Here is a 14,873-nt window from a genome sequence, read left to right as displayed (position 1 = left end):
AGTACGCTGGGGATTACGAAAGAACCTAGATTTGGGGTGCTGTGAGGACAGAGTGAGTTCACTTGTCTAAGGAGCTTGTTAATAGTGCTTCCCATCAAACAATAAACATCAGCAACAAACAGGGCTGATGGGGTCCGCTATAAATGTGTGCTGTCCCATCCCACCCGGCCCTCCACCATTTCTTCATGCTCTTCTTATTCACCTCAAATGCACCCCTAACAAATTCTCTGCAAGAGCTTCTCTAAACCATTTTCATGCTCCTTTAGCCTTAAACTACACATGCTCACAAGATTCAGAAACACAAAAAACACTCAAGAAGGAAAAACTTAGTCTCAGAAGCACAGAGAACTTCAGGAGGTTAAGAATCTGGGCAGGGAAAACACAGGACATTTGGGTAGGGTAACGTTTGCCCTACCTGCAGACCGCTTCTTGGCGCACTGGGCTAAGAAGCACCCTTCCATGTGTCCATACTACTGGAGATCCAAAGAACTGGGAGCAAGGCAGTTCTTTTCCAGAATAAGGACCAAGCCCAGTGGTCATCTGTGTGTACCTCTGAACATCTACAAAACTGAATTCCTAGACAAACTTGCCCCAGGGAAGGGAAGGCCAAAAAAACCAAGTAGAAGAAAAAATGATTCAGAAACTTCTACAGTAAACTAAAGTTTCTGTCCCCCATGGGCATATTCTTTCCTTTTTTAATGTCCTTTTGGTTTCCCCTGGCTTATAAGAAAGCTCTCCTTGGCAATGTTGGTTTCTTCCAGATGTGCAGTGAGAAAAAGGGAAAGGGATTTTGTTTCTTTGGTGCTGGGATCTTTGAGTCCCTGCTTGGGCAGAGGACGCATGTGTGTGTAACACCCACGGGCGACCTCAGAGATGCTGGTGAGGGTCCAGGTGAAAGTGCCTCCTGCCTCCACTTCAGGGAGAAAACTTTGGGGTCCTTCCCAGTGTCTGCCTCAAGGCTGAGCAGTTGCAGGGTGAACTTTGATGTTTATTCCCCTGGAGGTGGGAAGGGAGGTGGGCCATTGTGGACACAGATTTCCAGACCCTTCTCTTTGGACCTGAAGGTCATGAAGACTCCAGAGGCTACGCCCCTCTAATCTTGCTATGGTTTCACTCTTGTGTTATCATAAAGCAAACAGCAACAGAGTGCAATCAAACACACTGAGCCGACCACAGGCAGGCCCAATCAAGGTTTTATTCCCTCAGGAACCTTAACGTCCAACTGCTACAATTTTTTTCCCCCCGTTTGGGTCTTCTCATTCTGAGCATCCCCAGAAAGTAAAACCATCAAATGAAAATTTTTTAGCTCCTTTTCAAAAGAGAGGTGCCTTAAACTTTGTTTTCAACAAATCAAGTCCCTTCTTTTCCCTCTTTAAAAAAGAGAACCATAGTTCATGGGAATCAGTTGGACCCACTTCAAAATAACCTGACACATTTCCCTTCCTATTTTTATCTGATGAAAGCAACTTTAGGTGGAATCATGAATCCTGAGAGCCAAGCTAGGAAATAAGGGTGCGCTATGAGCAATCCGGCAGCTAATTAGATTTTGCTCTTGTAATTACCTGACACAAACCATGCCTTCCTTATAAGAACCTCTGAGATTAAAATAGACTTTTTTCCCCCTCAACTTTTCTCCTCCATTAAATCGAATTTCTGTGAATCTTTTCAGATAAGCATTCCTCCCTAAGCTTAGAAAAATTCCACAAGCAGCCCATCGTGCCCGCTTCTGATCAATCTACTGGGGTTTCTCAGAAATCATCCCTAGGACTGGGAAATCAAAGCCACTCTTCTGGATGCCCGCAACTAAGTTACATTAATTTGGATCGAGGGTGTTTCATTTCTGACTTGACTGAGAAGGGCCCAGCGGCCCTGCCTAGGCGGGTCTCCCAGATGCAGCCACCAACAGGTGCAAGGGCAGCGACAGCAGGACCCAAGCGGCCCGGCCCCGGCCTCCAGGGGCGTGCTTACCCGGCCGCGGCGAGGCCCGGGCGGTGGCCGGGGCGCCAGCTTCCAGGCCTTCCTGCTCGCCCTCTCGGGCGCGGCTGAGGCTGTAGCTGCTGTAGCCGCGGTGCAGTGCGAACTTGCAGACGCTGCGGCCGCGCGCGGTGCAGTTGAAGAGGTAGCAGCCGAGCGCGGCGGCCCGGGGCGCGGGCCGGCGGGGCAGCTCCACCACGGCCACGGAGCAGCGCGGCTCGAGGCAGCAGGCCTCCAGGCACTGCCGCCAGTCCCGCACGGCAGCCGGCGCGCTCAGGAAGCTGGCGCCGGCCGCGATGGAGTCCTTGGTGCGGATGATGGCGTCCGGCATGGCGCTGTAGCCGCCGCCGCCGCCTGGGCAGCCTTCCTGGGGGCCGCCGCCCGCGCGCAGTTCCAGCTCCAGCGCCTCCTGCGGCCGTTCCTGCTGCAGCTGCCGGCGGAACTCCTCCAGCAGCTGCTCCACTCCCGAGAGCTGCGCGTGCAGCTCGGACAGTGGCGCGGAGGGCGACCCCACCGCGCGGCCGCTGGGCAGCCACAAGCACAGCAGCAGCAGCAGCCCGCGCAGCGCCGGGAGCCGTGGCGGCGGCCTGAGCCCGGAGCCCGCGCTCTCCCGGGCGGCGGAGGCCATGGCGGTCGGCGGCGGAGGAAGCGAGCCGAAGCGGGGCCGCAGAGAGCGAGGGAGGCGGGGGAGCTAGGCCCCAGCGCCTCAAAGCCTGGCCTCCCCGGGGCCCAGCTGCGCCCCCGAGGCCGCGGGCGCTCGGTCGCCGGCAGGCGCCGCAGCAGCTGGAGGCATTGCCGGCCCGGCCCGGCCCCGCTCCTCGTCCTTTCCCGGGGCTTCTGGGCGCCCCGGCTACTCTCTGCCCCGAGCGGCCGCGAGCTCCGCGAGAATGAGGCGGCCTGGACGAGGATCACCAGCCGATGAAAAGCGGCCGCGGGGGCGGGGCGCGTCAAGCCCCGCCCAGGCCCGCCCTTCGCTCGCAGGGACCCCGCCCACACCCGCCTGTTTTGCAGACCCGGAAAGTATCCTGGTAGTGGGGTAGCGGTCCCTGAGCTGGGCTCTGTACCCGGGGCCCTCCGCATCTGCGCGGGGCTCGTGTATAAGCGCGCCAGGCTTTATTAACCAGCCGGACCTGCTCAGTTGTCAGCTCCAAGGGATACGGACACCTGGGGAGAAGGGGAGGAGGGGTCTCCACAAATCCGTGTGACCTCAGGGCCGGCTCTAGCGAAGGGACATGCTCAACTGGGGAACCACCAGGCACCATGTTCAGTCCTTCACCTCCGGCGCCCCTGATTGTTTCCATCTTAGGTCCCCAAAATGCACTTGGGTAACAGAAGGCGGGCAGTGCTGTGGGAAAATACACAACTAGTAGTCCCATTCACTCAGTTTCCCACAAACTTAACTAGAAATCTGAACACAGTCGCTTATGGGGACCTGATGAGTTCACTCTACAGAGTGAGCACAGGCCTTCAGCTGAGGTCTTGTAAGATCTAGAGGAATCGTGTTTTACGTGACTTAATAAGGTATACGAAGACGTCCAATCCAGGGAAGGCTGCACCTGAGAGTTCTAGCTACCCGTGAGCAGCTTCTGCATCTTGTTTATTTCTGGGTCTGCTTCTATTGATTCGTTTTTCTCACGATTATGAATCACATTTCCTTCTTTTTAGCACATCCAGAATTTTTTTTTTTTTTTTAGAAACTTGAACATTGTGAATTTTACATTTAAAAATGTCTGTAATTTGTAGGAGGGTAAGAATAAATAACTGGATTGGAAAATGGCAGTCTCTCCTGTACCTTTTATTTTCACAGATGACGTTTAGGAACCCATTGTTTTCAGGTCCAGAACAGAGTAGGAGGTGAAATTAGAAAGTAAAAATAGAAAAAAAAAAAAAAATCTAGTATTTCTTGCCATTCCACGAAAAGGAGAAATTTTAAAGTTTCTGTGGGTGAAACTTTAAAATTTCTGGGTGATTGCTTTTTTTGCAAAAGCAATCTGGAAACACCCTGAATCTACACAAGTGAGAGCTGGTTAAATAAATTTTGGTATAATCATGCTGTGGAATACTTTGCATTGTGTATCTCCCAGATACATCATTAAGTGATACACGGAAGAGGCAGCAATGTATGCACAGTGGAATCCCATTTGTTAAAAATATATACTCTCCTTCCTTTTTTTAAGGGAAAATTGCATTTCTATAACCTATATTAAGTTTGTTTTTCTATTTATGGTGGGAAATACATATGTTTGAAAACCACAATGGAAGGAAAGACTGATTTGCAGGTACCCCTATTTTAGAAACTATTATACATATGCAAACAGGGATTGCAAAGGAAACAGTGAAAAGAGTTCTGGCAAAGATGGACAGTGTAGTAAGGTAATGGAGAATGTAAAATACAACCGATTGTGTTTAACAACTAAAGAAATTTTAAGTGTTATTTACTTGCTAATTTTTAAAAGATATTAAAAATTTTATCCAATCTAGCTTAGGGATGAGAGAAAAGGTGACCAGAAAAAACATTTCCAGCGGAGGGGTAAATTAGAAGTATGGGATTAACAGATACAAACTACTATATATATATATAAAATAAATAAGCAACAGGAATTTACTCTATAGCACAGGGAACTATATTCAATATCTTGTAATAACCTATAATGGAAAGTAATCTGAAAAACCATATATATAAAAAACTAAATATAAATATATATACATTATATATAACTATATATACATTATATATATATAATGTATATATAGCTTTTCAGATTATTTTCCATTATAGGTTATTGTATGTTATATAAATATATATATACTTAACTTAATCACTTTGTTGTACATCTGAAACTAATACAATATTGTAAATCAACTCTACTTCAATTAAAAAAAATATTTCCAGGGCTTCCCTGGTGGTGCAGTGGTTGAGAATCCGCCTGCCAATGCAGGGGACACGGGTTCGAGCCCTGGTCTGGGAAGATCCCACATGCCGCGGAGCAACTAGGCCCGTGAGCCACAATTACTGAGCCTGCGCGTCTGGAGCCTGTGCTCCGCAACAAGAGAGGCCGCGATAGTGAGAGGCCCGCGCACCGCGATGAAGAGTGGCCCCCGCTCGCCACAACTAGAGAAAGCCCTCGCACAGAAAGGAAGACCCAACACAGCCATAAATAAATAAATTAATTAATTAAAAAAAAAATTTCCAGAGTTCCCTGGTGGCCTAGTGGTTAGTAACCCGTGCTTTCACTGCCGTGTCCCTTGTCCAAACCCTGGTCAGTAACTGAGATCCCACAAGCCACGTGGCACAACCAATAAAAAAAAAAAAATTCCTATGTCTCTTTTATGTTGAGCTCAGAGTTTCCATTTAAAATGTAAGCTATTACATATACATGCTACTATATATAAAATAGATAAACAACAAGGACTCTACTCAATATTTTGTAATAATCTATACGGTATATAGATTGGTATATGGTATATATACATATAATCTATATGGTATATAGATTGGTATATGGTATATATACATATATATATAATACATAACTGAATCACTTATTCAGTGATTCACCTAAAACTAACAAAACATTGTAAATCAACTATACTTCAATAAAATTTTTAATTAAAAAATAAAATAAAATATAAGCTACTATTAGCACAAAGAAACAGTGCATTGTGTTACCATGTGCATATTTAGTATTTTAAAATATGATATTTATAATAATGTATTTCAAGTCCACCAAGAAGAAAAAGCACCAAGGTGAATAAAGAAAAAAAAATAGTGAAGGAAAGGAAATCAGAATTTCTGTAAAGGGAGAGATTTGGGGTTCTCTAGTCAGAGGAGGGAGTAGAGGGCTTCTCTCTGGGGGTTCATGGAGATTTTAAAAGTAACTGAAGCCTTCCCCAATCAATGAAGAGAACTGATATTTGTTGAGCATCTTCTGGGTAACAAGTGCTTTGCAAATGTGATCTCACTTTTTCCTCACTGCTTAGTGAGAGTGTCCTGCTTCTCTCCCTGAGCGACTGACGAGGAAACAGGTTAAGGGAGGCTGCCAACTTACCCAGGTCACAATCAGAAAGGAGTGGTGAGGGGAGGGATGGGCACCTCTGACTGTGGCTCGGTTTTTATTTCAGTAAAATGGTTATTTACTTTGCAGCTCTGGAAGACAGTATGACATGTAATGTGGGTAGGAAGTGAAGTCACTGTTGCGGATGAGTGTGGGTGAGCACCAGCAGAGAGAGTGAAGTTGGGGATGATTCAGGGAGAAATCTCTCTGGACACCCTGGAAGCTCCGGATGGGCCCAGTGGAGCAGCTGTGACAGGTCAAGCCGCAGCCTGACCGCGCCCAGCTCGCCTGGCCGATGGCGCCCTCTGACATTAGCTTGGGGTACGCAGCTCCTCTTGGTCTTAGGGGAGAGAGCAGTGGCTAGAAGCCAAGGCCCTCAGCTATTAGGGGCACAAGTGACTCACACCAGTTGTGTGTTGCTTCCTGTTGGTGCCTCAAAGCTGAGGCAACCTGGGTCAGGTCATGACATGGTTGGCCCGTTCCAAGTCTCTCCACATCTCAGACCACACCCCACAGCTCCTTGTAAGGAGCTCAGCTGAGCTGGGAGACGGTCCAGCTGATTAAAGCGACAAGCCTAAAATGAAAGAGTTAAGCCTTTGATCATTTACTATGAGAGCACAGCCAGAGTCTGAACCCAGAGGCAGTGCCAACTCCCCTATTCCATTTTCCCCAATGGAATGGCCTGTGTAGGGTTGCCTCACCGTTCAGAGACCAGAGTAGAAGGCTCCAGCAGCTTTATGGACCCTGAGGTGGAGGCAGGGGAAGGACTCGGAGGAGAGAGAACTGGGTCTGAGTCAGAGGGGGGACAAGGGTCTTCAAGGTTTCTCCGTCCTCTTCATTTAAGGAGGCCTCAGCAGAAGCACCAGAAGAGAACCTTGGCCCAGGGCCTGGGAAAATAAGACCTAGGAAGGAGGGCTCTGGGGCTGGGAGTGTGAATATTCGAAGAGCATGACGGGCATGGGCCCTGAGAGAGACTGCAGTGCCCTGCTGTCACCAGTCCGGGGTGGGGAGGGCAGCTCTCCACATGAGGCTGTAAGGCCGGCCAGAGAGATCACAGAGGTTTTCAGCCCAGAGCCAGACTCTTCACCTCTTCAGGGAGTCACTTCTTTTGTTTTCCCATCACCTCTCTGTTCACTGACTTGTACCATCTTTCTCTTCCATTCCACCAGGAGTTAATTCCAGTCCCTGCCAAAAGTTTTTTTTTTTTTTTAATATTATTTACTGGGGCTTCCCTGGTGGCGCAGTGGTTGAGAGTCTGCCTGCCAATGCAGGGGACACGGGTTTGAGCCCTGGTCTGGGAAGATCCCACATGCCGCGGAGTGACTGGGCCCGTGAGCCACAACTGCTGAGCCTGCGCGTCTGGAGCCTGTGCTCCGCAGCAAGAGAGGCCGTGATAGTGAGAGGCCCGCGCACCGCGATGAAGAGTGGCCCCCACTTGCCGCAGCTGGAGAAAGCCCTCGCACAGAAACGAAGACCCAACACAGCCAAAAATAAATAAATAAATAAAATAAAATTTAAAAAATATATATATACTATTTATTTATTTGGCTGCGCTGGGTCTTAGTTGCGGCCCATGGGATCTTTGTTGCTGCGTGCGGGCTCTTAGTTGCGGCATGCGGGACCTAGTTCCCTGACCAGGGATCGAACCTGGGCCCCCTGAATTGGCAGCGCGGAGTCTTAACCACTGGACCACCATGGAAGTCCCCGCTGCCAAAAGTTTTGGGAGTTCAGGCAAAGTAGCAGTCACACAATCTCCTCCCCTTTCTCAGGCTCTGAAGACCAGGGAGACCTGTTGGGGAACCCACACCAGGAACAGGGATCTTCCAGCTTTAGGTAAGGTCCCAGGCTCACATTTTCAGTTCCCTGTTGTAGGCACTCTTGAGCTGTCCCCACCCTTCCCTACCCTACCAACCCAGCTCAGCCGTGGACACCACTTCATCATCATCTCAGCGTCACCTCTCTCTGCAGCCAGTCCTGCTGTAAACTGGTTCACTCAGAGCCCTGTAGGAGGGGTCAGGAAAGAGGCTCGCTGCCAGGAATGCAGCACCAGGGATGAGCCAGGAACTGTGGACACCCTTAACATTTTTTGTGTGTGTGATAAAATATGCATAACAGAATTTACCGTCTTAGCTATTTTTAAGTATACAGTTCAGTGATATTAAATACATTCACATTGCTGTGCAATCATTACCCCCATCCTTCTCCATAGATCTTATCACTGTAAAACTGTAACTCTGTACCCGTTAAACATTAACTCCCATTACCCCCTCCCCTTAACCCCTGGCAACAACCTTTCTATTTTCATAAAATCTATTTTATGATTTTGTCTACTCTCAAATTTCATGAAGTTCAATTTGTCTATTTTCTTCTTTTGTTGCCTGCGTCTTTGGTGTCATGTCCAAGAAATCATAGCCAAGTCGAATGTCGTGAAGCTTTTGTCCTATGTTTTTTTCACTTATATGAGTAGTATATCTCCTATAAGTGGAATCACACAGTATTTGTCTTTTTGTGACTGGCTTATTTCACTTAGCAGAATGTCCTCAAGGTTCATCCCTGTTGTAGCATGTCAGAATTTTCTTCTTTTCTTTTTTTTTAGAATCTTTTTCTTTTTAGGGCTGAAAAATATTCCATTGTGTCTACATAACACATTATTCTTGTTCATTCATCCATCAGTGGACACTTGGGTTGCTGCCACATTTTACCTATTGTGAATAATGCTGCTATGAACATAGGTGTACAGACATCTCTTTGAGACCCTGCTTTCAATTCTTTTGGGTACATACCCAGAAGTGGAATCGCCGGATCATATGGCAATTCTAGTTTTAATTTTTTGAAGAACTGCCATATTGTTTTCCATAGCAGCTATATCATTTTACATCCCCATCAAAAAATGCACAAAGTTTCCAATTTCTCCACAACCTCGTTATGTTCTTTGCTATTTTCTCTTTTTTTAATGGAAGCCATCCTAATGGGTGTGAGGGGGAATCTCACTGCAGTTTTGATTTCTATTTCCCTAATGATTAGTGATGTTGAGCAATTTTCATGTGCCTATGGTATATCTTCTTTGGAGAAATGTCTGTTCAAGTCTTTTGCCCATTTTTCAATCAGCTTGTTTGTGTTTTTGTTGTTGAGTTTTAGGAGTTTTCTATATATTCTGGATATTAATCCCTTATCAGATATATGATTCACAAACATTTCCTCCCTTTCAGTGGGTTGCCTTTTTACTCTTTCGATACTGTCTTTCCATGTGCAAAATTTTTAAATTTCATGAAGTTCAGTTTATCTATTTTCTTCTTTTGTTGCCTGCGTCTTTGGTGTCATGTCCAAGAAATCATAGCCAAATCGAATGTCATGAAGCTTTTGTCCTATGTTTTCTTCTAAGATTTTATAGTTTTAGGTCTTATATTTAAGCCTTTTGTCCATTCTGAATGAATTTTTGTGTACTGTGTTAGGTAACGGTCCAATACAACTGGGCACACAGAGCTCTCTTTTATTTCAGGTGCTGATCCTCCCTTTGACGGGAAGGCCTGTGAGACACAGTGGAGAGGCTCCTCCCAAAGGTACAGCAAGGTGGTTGGACATGTCTCCTTTTCGCTTAACTCCTGCAGTAAGAGCTCATCAACAGCCGTGGAAAGCAAAGGGTTCTTTACCTTCTTGGTAAACCCACCTCTGAGTAGAAGATAATATATTAGATCAGCAGCCAGACTGTCATCAAGGGTCAGTTTTTTCCACCAAGGGTTGGTCTAACATTTCCACCTTCTCCTGGTCCAGGGAAGAAACATCAGATGATGGAATGGCTGTTAGAACATCAGGTAAATTGTTGAACTAAATCACTCTATCATCAGAGGATGGGGGAACCCTGGGTACCACCTCAGCAAGACAACACCCCCCCCCAACCTTTTGAGATCTTAGACCCTGCCCGCCCCCTCCCCCCACAGGAGCGGATGCCTGGTTTCCCCTCCCCTCACTGCACTGTCCTGCTGCCCATACCAGCCTCTTCTACCACTTCTACAGCCGAGTAATCCCCAGCCCTACTGGGAAGTGCAGGGGCCCAAGACTGAGAAAGTGCAGCATTTCTAGGTAGAGATGGGTCAGTGGGCAGGCGCTTGGGTGAGACCCGTGGCTCACCTCTCCCAAGTCCTTAGCAGAACATGACAGGCCCAGGAGCCAGAGGCCAGCCTGAATCTCACCTGCTGTGGTCCCTGATTTCTTCGTAAGTTTCATGACGACGAAGCCAATTAGGACGAAGCAGGTGAAAATCAATGGGATGATCCATTCAATTAATTGGATGGATGCAGACTGGTCATTACCTGGGGCATTTAATGGTGGTTCTAAAACAAACAATACAGCAAAAGCCGTGTGAAACCTAAGAATACACCTTCCTCAGCAGCTACTGTCCCCAGACAGCACATGTCACCCCCCCCCCCCGCAAAGTTACTGACCCATTATGTGAAACCACTGGGGTAGGAAGATGAACAGGGGTTGTGCCCTGTCCTCACGGAGCTCACATTACTGCTGAGGGAGACAGCACGTGTCCATCTGATTATCATGCAGGTGGCCCTGTTTACTGTGGGGAGTCCTTTTTGAGGAGGACACATCTGGGGGTGCTGAATTCTGTCTGGGGAGGGGTGAGGGCTTCGTTAAGTGACATCTGAGCTGGTTAAAGGATCACTACAACAGGAAGGAGAGAAGGCCTGGAAGCACAATATGTATACAGATCTGGGGACCATCTAGCAGTGCCGGGGGACTGGGTCATTGGTTAACGGGGAAGGGGGCTCCTTCCTGTGCTGAGGGAGGTGGGCTAGGAGAGGAGGATGCTGGGAAATCCTATGCTATGCCCGTCACTGATTCTCCAGACAGGAAGTCCACCAAGACATCAATCACTCCATCCATCCATCATATTTTCAATCGCACACACATATGTGCTCACATCCACACAGGGAAGGCACTAGACCTTTGAAGAGAGCTACCATCTCCTCCACACCCAGCTCAGTTACCCGTGGGTTCTGGTTCCAGCATGCTCTCCCAGTGTACTAGGAATTGTCTAAACCAGTGACTGCAGTCTCCCGTTGAGATCATCCTAAAACACTCTGCCACTTCCTGGTTCTCCCACTCCTCCTTGACCCCTGTGGCTCAGGATTGACGACTGTCCGGTTCACGTTCATCGCGTCAAGGAGGGCTGTGTGTCTGTTGATGCTGAAGTCCAAGGATGCACCAGTGCATCGCTCTGCTTCGCGCTGACAACACAGCTTGACCTGCAGGGTGGGCAGATCTGTGTCCCCACACAAAGAAGCATCCTGGACTGTCCACAGCCCGTCCTCCCCCGTAGCTCAAGTGTGTCTCTGCACATCTAGAGGCCTGTGCGCTTCTGTCCGTGACTTGCCCTCTCCTGCCCATCAGGTCCACCAGGTCTCTCAGGTTGGACCGTGTTCCGTTCTTTCACACGAAGCTCCTTCCCTGCACGTGCTCTGCTCCTTCCCCTCTCTTGCTGACTGTCTCCAGCTACCCAACCCCTTCCCGTACTTATCCCTGGTCTCCCTTTTGTCCAGTGTGATGACAGGCAGGACCATCCTGAGCTCTCGTCCCACTTCTCCCAGCATTTGGCTCAATTCTGTCTATGCTTTGGTGGCATTTACCTCCTCCCCCAGGAGACCCAAAGGTTTGACCTTGCTTCTGTCACTGTCATGCTGGAGGAAAGGCTTTGTGTCCACTGAGCCCTGGACTTCACACCAGGGCTGCCCAGGTCTGGACTGAGATCCGACAGTGAGGTCGAGGCAGAGAGAGGGAGCATCCACGAGAGAAAAACACAGGTGTGTCCCCGGGGACTCCCCATGAGGGGCCTGGCTGCAGAGGGAGGGGCCTCCATCCCAGACGCCCTCCACCTGCTGCGTCCTTAGTCCTGCCTCACCTTTAACTGTCTGAGGTTTAATTAAACACTTTGATGCCACCACGGACCCCTTGGGTGCACACAGGAGGATTTATCTGACAAATCTTTTTAGCGTCATGTACCAACTGTTGAGGTACCAAAAATACAAGACAGTGTCTGTACTCCAGGGACTTAAAATCTATCTGAACAGACAGGACTTTCAAAAAAAGGGAAAAAAGACACCATAGGATGACACATGCCACATTCATGATGGGTCCCGGGTCATCAGGAAAGGCTTCCTGGAGTAGGAGGTGGGACTTGGCAGGAGAGGGAGAGCTGCCACACGAGCACAGGTCAGGCACCCTGCCTTAGGCTGGGGTCCCCACACCTCCGGGGCAGCCAGTCCAGCTAAACCACACCCTCACCATCCTAAGAGTACTGTGGACAGGTGCCTACCACTGTGGGGCCCTTTCCATTCCTGCCCGCCTCCCATCCTGCCCCTCCCCAGCCAGGTCTCCAGATCCCAGGACACTCACTGCCCAGAGTCTTCCTGGGTTCTATCAGCAGCAGTATCAGCAAAAGAAGACCTGTAGTGTGAGCCAGAGGCATTCCTCCCGGCAGTTTTAGGAGAGTAACCCGCAAAAGGTAGCCTGGCGTGTATCTGTACCTCCACCCCTGAGCACCGCCCAAAGTCTTTAGTCCAAGACTGAGGAAGCCCTATTGAAAAACAATGCAAAGAACAACTACACCAAGGGAGCATTTTGCAAGTATTCGAAATGTAATTCTTCTTTTTTTTTTTTAAGTGATGATATTAAAAAAAAAAAAAAAAATTCACTTTAGGACTTCCCTGGTGGCGCAGTGGTTAAGAATCCGCCTGCCAATCCAGGGAACACGGGTTCGAGCCCTGGTCCGGGAAGATCCCACATGCCACAGAGCAACTAAGCCCCAGCGCCACAACTACTGAAGCCCGTGCGCCTAGAGCCAGTGCGCCTAGAGCCCGTGCTCCACAACAAGAGAAGCCACCACAATGAGAAGCCCGCGAACCTCAACGAAGAGTAGCCCCCGCTCGCCACAACTAGAGAAAGCCCGTGCGCAGCAACGAAGACCCAACGCAGCCAAAACTAAATAAATAAATAAATATTTAAAAAATTCACTTTAAATGACCTACCCCCCTTCACCCCCCCAAAAAAAACCCGTTTTGTGGCGTGAGCAAAACTGCTGGGGATTATGATCTCCTCTTCCCTCATTCCACCAACCACTTCCTCCTCTAACCTTCCAACGAACTTCCTCTCCCCTTCTCCCCGCTGCCTCTTTTGCCTCCCTTTCCCATCTCTCCCTTCCTCGTCCCACATTTTCTCCCACCTCCAGTCTCCATCCTAACCTCTCCAACTTTCTCTTTAACGATTAAGATTCACTCTCACCAAGTGCACCCCAGTGTTAATCAAGCTAGCTGCAGGCAGAGCGCACCTGGTCTATCACCGAAGGCGGGTGCGCAATAGAGTCCAACCGTCCTGTTGGAGCCGAGACTCGAGAAAAGCTGGGACGTTATCACTAGCTTCTGTTCTTTGCACGTTGCAAACTCCTCCAAGGCCACTGGAGGAGCAAGCTCAGAGCAAGGGTGTAGGAATTCCATTCCTTTCCTATCAACCAGCAGCCCCCAACCTCTCCCGCCTGGCAGTTCCCCTCGTCCTCCGCATCTCTCCCCTCACCCCACCCTCTTCGCCCCGGCCATCCCCCGCGCGGTTGGCTAAACACATTGGTCTCAGGGGTGGTGGCTTGGGGATGGCGGGATAGGACTGAACCCTTGGGGGACCCGCCGTGGGGTCCACTCGCCGCGCACTCCTTCCCTTCTCACCCGTCTCCGGGGCCGAGCTCCTGCGATCGGTGGGGCGCGGTCCTCGCCTGCCCGGTCCACCCAACGCTGCTTTCCCAGCTTGAGGCTGTCGCTGTTTGCAAGCACAAGAGAAGTTCCGAAAACTCTCTCCTCGGGGTTTTCAGTTTGAATCCCTCAGTCTTCTCTCGAATGTCTGTCTCCCCGACGTCCCGCCGCCCCGGCTCGGCCAGAGCTCGGCCGGCTGCGTCCCGAGCGGCGTCGTGGGGAGCGGGACCCGCCGCGGCTACAAAGAGGAGCCCGGGCCGAGGTCCCGCGCTCCGGGGAGGCTCGCGGGGCCGGGAACAAACAGCCTCTGGGAGACGTGGGAGGACCCGGGCCGCGGAGCCGGGTGAGTGAGGTCTCTGCGCCGAGAAGGGACGGGGACGCGGGGCGACCACGAGCTTCCTTCCTCTTGCCAACCTGGGCGGGATTTGGGGACCCGGGACTGGAGACCGAGAGCTACTTCTTGCCAATTACTCTCCACGAGCAGCTCAGGGTGAACAGGTTACAACCTCACTGCGCGTTTCCCACGGAGGCCAGCTGACTTCCGGGTCGGCTCCGCCCCATTTCCCAGAACTCCGGCCCCGTCCCCCACGCTTCCTAATCAGACGTTCCTCCCCACCCACCTGGCAGCGGCCACAGGGCAGTCGTTCTTGGGTGGCGTTCATTGTAAGTCCAGCTAAATAAATAGATACAATAAATAAATAAAAGTGCATGGCACCGGACATCTAATTTATTCTTCCGACTGCCCCTCCCTGCTTTCGGTTCCATGAATCTCACCGCCCTTCTAGGTCGTCTGTGATCAAGGCCAGGACAAGTCAGAGGGGGCAGGGCACCACCCACTCTCTCTAGCAACATTCCCTCCCAGCTCATCATCCACAGTGGTCCCCACATTCATCTTGAACCTCCAGGGTCCCAGGCGCACGGGTCTTCCCCAGCACACGCGCACTCCTCACTTCGCACTGACGCTGTGTATTGGTTTGATGCAAGAATGAAGTAAGATGTGACAGAGTGTCGTCTTACCGGCTGTGGTTCATCAGCACTTTTTAGCTCATCTGCCGTGGGACCCTGCTGGTGGCTTGTCATGAGAACATGTGGAGAAGCC

At 49.8% G+C, this 14,873-nt stretch overlaps 2 protein-coding genes across 10 annotated transcripts in view; both read right to left on the bottom strand.

Annotated features, from left to right (window-relative positions):
* The window catches only part of LRP11 (LDL receptor related protein 11), a 60,943-nt gene extending 58,046 nt beyond the window's left edge, over positions 1-2,897 (bottom strand). For all 9 annotated transcript variants that reach the window (XM_059941008.1, XM_059941004.1, XM_059941010.1 and 6 more), the window contains exon 1: positions 1,969-2,897. In XM_059941008.1, coding sequence (XP_059796991.1) covers positions 1,969-2,602 — 634 coding nt within the window. In that variant the 5' untranslated portion in view covers positions 2,603-2,897. The remainder of the gene's footprint in view (positions 1-1,968) is intronic.
* Positions 2,898-8,146: 5,249 nt separating this feature from the next.
* On the bottom strand, positions 8,147-14,436 carry LOC132376420 (retinoic acid early transcript 1E-like). The gene is given in 7 exon segments (XM_059942084.1): positions 8,147-9,826; positions 10,220-10,360; positions 11,027-11,161; positions 11,164-11,326; positions 11,588-11,873; positions 13,751-14,130; positions 14,395-14,436. Coding segments are annotated over 7 exon segments (1,233 nt in total). The 3' UTR covers positions 8,147-9,740.
* Positions 14,437-14,873: the final 437 nt, after the last annotated feature.

Source organism: Balaenoptera ricei, chromosome 12 (assembly GCF_028023285.1).
Source record: "Balaenoptera ricei isolate mBalRic1 chromosome 12, mBalRic1.hap2, whole genome shotgun sequence".
Taxonomy (NCBI): Eukaryota; Metazoa; Chordata; class Mammalia; order Artiodactyla; family Balaenopteridae; genus Balaenoptera; species Balaenoptera ricei.
The sequence above is the reverse complement of the archived record's forward strand: the minus strand, read 5'-3'. Positions and strand labels throughout refer to the sequence as shown.